The 5261-nt window shown below is 48.1% G+C and overlaps 1 protein-coding gene across 1 annotated transcript; it reads right to left on the reverse strand.

Moving 5' to 3' along the window:
* Positions 1–1488: 1488 nt before the first annotated feature.
* LOC119251069 (olfactory receptor 14A16-like) lies at positions 1489–2406 on the reverse strand. Its single transcript, XM_037518570.1, has one exon. It carries the CDS (start codon positions 2404–2406, stop codon positions 1489–1491), a length of 918 nt encoding a protein of 305 aa, XP_037374467.1.
* Positions 2407–5261: the final 2855 nt, after the last annotated feature.

The following is a 5261-nucleotide window of genomic DNA, read 5'->3' on the forward strand; positions in this document are numbered from 1 at the left end:
ATTTTGATTTTCGCTTTCTTATAGTTATTCATTTTTGTGGCCCCTTATTTAAGTTTTCTAGATTCCTGCTATGAGTGAGACCATCCGGTATTTTTCTTTTTCTTTGTGGCTTATTTCGCTGAGCATGATCCCTTCCAGCGCCATGACCCCACGTCACCCGACTTGGGAGGTCAAATCCTCTTCTCAACAGAGTCTAGAGGCTTCGCTCAAAGCCAAGACAGAAAGTGTGTAAAGGCCATGGCCCGAGAGTGATGGAGGCCCAGGGGGGATACACCTGCCGTCAGGGTCTTTCATGGAAAGATGAGCAACTTGAGAGACTTCCCCACACAGATTTTATTCTGAAATCTCAACAAACTCAGTCTGGTGGTTAACGTGCATTTTAAGGAATATTAAAAAACATTCTTAAATGTTAAAAAACATACATTTTATGAGAGAAATATTTTCTGGACCTAGTCTGCTATGATCCATCAGGCCTGTTTGGAGACACAGTGTCCTGCTGCAGAAAGGACACGTGAGGGAGGCGCCTCCCCCCAGCTCATGTTCCCAGGGTGGGTGAGCAGCCGAGAGGCCCCGGCGTTTATAGCACAGAAGCTGCCGGAGAATAAAAATTTACAGATATAGCCGTGCTTTACTTTACATGATGTAGAAAATGACCCAATCGCAGACGTACCAGAAGGTGGAGAGGAGGACCTGGTGCAGGATATCAACAGACAACTTTGAGAACCCCAAAAATGGGAACCCCTAAAAATAAACACACCAGCAACAACTGTCTTAAAAATTATAAAACTTAAAAGATGAAACATAGTTCTACAAAAATAATTCACATTAAAAAAACCACACTTTCAAGGTGCTGGAACCAGATCAGAACGCCGTATAAATGAACATCAAGTATAGTTTCATTCATAGATTCAGATTCTTTCAGAAACTTCCATCCATCTCCGGGAGATTTACGTCAAGTGTAATTTCTACTTGACCTTTGAGCAGAAACATGAATGTCTCTCAGAGGAAGTTGCCCCATCAGGAATCAGGAGGGGGAGGGGTGGGGCCCACGTAACTGTCTCCCCTCCCTCCACAGGGACGGGCCTCAGGGGAGACAAACACAGGCTGTGGGAACCGAGCCCCAAGACTGTGGTCCCGTGAACCTGTGCTCCCGATGACAGACCCCTTACCACTGTTGGATTTCATGAAAATGTTGGGGATGTGTGAGTTCTAGAACATGCTTTTATATACCAGCCATAACATTTAAAGAACAGAATACATATCATGTATGTCACATGGATGGGTGTTTTGGAAATGGCTGCCTTAATTTAGGAAATAGAGATTTGAAGACTAGAGCAATTTTAAAATTTGCAAGGAAATCTGTAATGAAAACTCTTATTTTACTTTAAAATGGTGACTGGTAATAGAGGGAAAATCTAAATCACTGAGGGTCCATAAATGAAGATGGTGTAATTAATTAATGAAAACAATGATACCTCACATGTTGGTTTACTGGCCCTTCATCAGTCTCCCCATAGCTGACTTCATGGCTTGGTTCCTCAGACTGTATATGAGGGGATTAAAGGTGGGGGGCACCACCGTGTAGAACATAGAAATGACCAGGTCAGACACAGATGGAGTCTCTGAGGTCGGCTTCAGATAAGCAAAGCTTCCAGCGGAGAGAAACAGCACCACAACCAGCAGGTGGGGAAGGCAGGTGGAGTAGACTTTGGCCTTACCTTCTGTGGATGGGATCTTCCTGACAGCAGAGAAGAAGTGGACATAGGAAATGATGACAAAAATAAAACAGCAGATACTCAACACTGAAGTAATGAGAATGGGGACACGTTTATTGATTAAATTTCCTGAGCAGGAAATAGCCATTAACTGAGGGACGTCACAGAAGAATTGGTGGACCACACTGGACCCACAGAAGGACAAGGAGAAGGTTCCAGCTGTGTGCATCACAGCATAGAGACCCCCACCCAGCCAGGACACAGCTGTCAGCTGCACACACCTGTCCCTGCTCAAGATGATGTCATAGTGCAGGGGGTGGCAGATGGCAGCATAGCGGTCAAGGCTCATCACTGTGAGTAGGTACATCTCTGTACCTACAGATATAATCATCATGAAGACCTGGATGACACAGCCCGGGAAAGAGATGGAGTTACTGTGCCTCAGAGAGATGGCAATGGACTTGGAGACTGTGGTTGTGATGGGGCAGAGGTCCGTGAAGGACAGACTCCTCAGGAAGAAGTACATGGGGGTGTGGAGGTGCCAGTCCAGGGTGGTGATGAGGATGATAAGCCCATTCCCCAGCAAGGTGCACAGGTAGACCAGGGAGAAGAGCAGTGGGTGCAAGAAGCCCATGGTCCCCTGGGTGGGGAACCATAGGAGGACGAATTCTGTCACGGCTGTGAAATTCATCCTCCCTGGAACCATGATCATTATAAAAAAATAAAGAGGAAGAAAACATTGTCATATCTCCCAATATTGAACACAAATATTGAACATTATTATGTGTTATCAACACATAATAATCATGCAATCTATTTATGCTTTATTGTTATCTGAGCAAATTCGTATTTTATCTCATGTGAATGCGCTATTGATGTATTGTCCAAACATTTGTCCATAAATTCGTGAAGAAATGAATTTTTAAATGACCATGATAAAACCTGAATATCAGGTCTCTCAGTGAACTGAATTGACAGACCACGAGTGTCCAGTCATTTCCGGCCCACGGCTCCCCCTCCTGCCCAGGCACCAGGATCTCCGCCCAGTACACCGCCCAGAGGTTGTCCAGGGCACAGTCCCAGAGGACACGTGACTATGCCCAGCACCTCCCACCCTAGAGAGCCTGTCCCTGCTCCTCCAGCACAGCCCTGTCTGGGGAGACCCCACAGTGACAGGTGTTCAGGGAGATGGGGTGTGCCGGTCCCTGTTTTCCTGCTCCCTGGAACCTGACACTGTCCTGAAACTGAATGACCTGAGCTCAGCACCCCTGTGCGGCATGTCCTGACACCTCCTCTGTCAGATTCCTGCCCCTGTGGCCTCACTGCTGATTCCTGGTCCATCCCCTCCTCTTCTCATCTCCCTGTACCTGACTCCCCCACATCTGAGGACTCAGAGACCGCGTTTCCCACAGAGTCTCCTCCTGGGTCACACCCACACGTCCACCCCCGGGTCCCTCCCGGCCCCTCTGTCCCCCTCAGAGTCATGCACATGTGTGCAGGGAGGAGGCCGCTCCGGCGCTGAGCCGGACGGTCTGTGCATGTGGCTGTCCCTGCTGGTCCCAGGGCCCCAGGTCCCCCGGGTGCAGGTTTGTTCCTCACCCCAAGTCCATGCGTGAGTGGGGACGTCTGGACACGGGGAAGCCCTGCCCTCTCTCCTCCCCCTCCCTAATGTCATCCTCTTCCCTCTATGTGGGGGTGATGGTGATGGAGGGGCAGTTCTGGTGATGGCAGGATTTTTTTTTAAAAAGATTTATTTATTTGTTTGTTTGTTTTGTTTATACATGCACTGGGTACAGTCAGAAGCGCGGGAGGGTGAGAGAATTCACCAGAGCCAGAGCGGGGAGCAGAGCAGGCAGAAGGACCGAAGTACACTGCTGAGGGGAGCAGCGGGCGGCAGGAGAGGTCTGCGCGCCATGTGGAACCCTCCTCCGGTGGCCGGGGAGCAGCCGGGGAGCAGCCAGGTATCGAACCGGCGCTGCAGAGGCTGCGGGCAGCTTCGCAACCCAGCACTCAACCGCTGCGCCACCGGGGAGGCCCGATGGCAGGATTTTTGGAATGTAGTAATATAAAATATTTGCAATATATTGCTGGGAATAATGCCAAATAATTTAATAAAAACAAGGAAATAAATCAGGATATGTGGTGGTCAATAATTTTGAGATCTGTTCAGTGATTTATATACAAAATTAAAATAATATAACATTTGACATATATCTCCTCCAGGCCCTGTTTAAATACTGTGTCTTTGTTTTACAAAATCACTGACAATCCTTGAGCCTTGGCGTTGGGGAATAATCCCAAGTTCACGTCCATAAATAGTCACACGTCCCTGCCAGCCTCACGTTCGTGTCAGAGCCATGAAGCCGTCAACATGCTGCTATAGGAGTTTTTGATTTTCTACTTTACTCATATCTGTCATAATGTGCAGGGCAAATAGGTATAACATTGTGAATTTAACAATAAGTATTATTTTTTTCATTTGCTCTGAAATTCATTTGATAAAATCTGTTTCCATTAATTTTGTTATTTTGTTTGGTATCTAAAACACATGAGTGTGCTGATGCTAAAATCCAGGTATGAAGCAAAAATTATCACATATCCCATAAATCAAGATCTTCTAAGATGCTCAATGTATTAAAAAAGTCAATATCTTTGACCATCGTAAATTATAAGAGAAAATGTTTTCTCTCACTGAGTCTCACCCAGGCTGACAGGGCAGTGGGACATGACGACTTGGGCACTGTCAGCATTAGTTGTCATGATTTACAAAATGAATAGTTTAACTGCGGCACTTTCTCAAGTCCAGAATGATACCTGCAGTCTGGGGGGAAAGTTCTCACTGCTGTGTCGAGTCTCTGTCCTGAGATTGTCGCCGTGGCACGTTCAGAGGGCGTCCCGGCCTCTCACTCCATGGTCGGGGTTCCTGGGGACACCTCTGAGCACTCACAGGATGTTCCACCCCGTCCTGTGCCTCCTCATGGACAGGGCAGGGCCTCAGGGCTGGGCTATTTGAGCTCTGGAGCTGGTGTCCGTGTGTTGGACACTGTCCAGATTCCAGCCCTCAGGGACCTTCCTCCATAGGAAAGTGTGTGTTTACTTGACTGTGTTAACTGGAGTGTCCTGCAGTGCTTCTCGGGGAGTAATTATCATACTCGGTGTGTAGATGTGATTTTGTGTCTGGCTCACACCTCTATGGACGTGAATAGACAAATCCTCATTTCCAGGTTCCATTCCCCAACTGTCGTGTCCACCGTGGAGGGCACCATCAGTCATAACAGTGCCCTGAGTCCCTGTCTAGACAGCTGGACAGTCGCCTGTCACCCACCGTGTGCCCTTCACAGAGAGGCCCTGGAGGGGCCCGTGAGGGGGATGCGGAAAGGCCTGAGGCAGGAGGGAAGGGACATGGAGAAAGGCAGGAGGGAGCCAAGGGAGGGGAGTGGGGAGGAAAGACAATGGACGTCCAGCAGAAGTGACTGACCACGGGAATCACCAGCCCTTCGGGAAGAGAAACTTTACTCGTCTCTGAAATTGTGTCTCCTGCAGTTC

This window comes from Talpa occidentalis, unplaced genomic scaffold, assembly GCF_014898055.3.
Source record: "Talpa occidentalis isolate TD23 unplaced genomic scaffold, MPIMG_talOcc4v2.1 talOcc4.2, whole genome shotgun sequence".
In the NCBI taxonomy this organism is placed as follows: domain Eukaryota; kingdom Metazoa; phylum Chordata; class Mammalia; order Eulipotyphla; family Talpidae; genus Talpa; species Talpa occidentalis.

Excerpts from the sequence above, each read along its gene's own strand:
- LOC119251069 (XM_037518570.1), bottom strand. The coding sequence starts at position 2,406 with ATGAATTTCACAGCCGTGACAGAATTCGTCCTCCTATGGTTCCCCACC.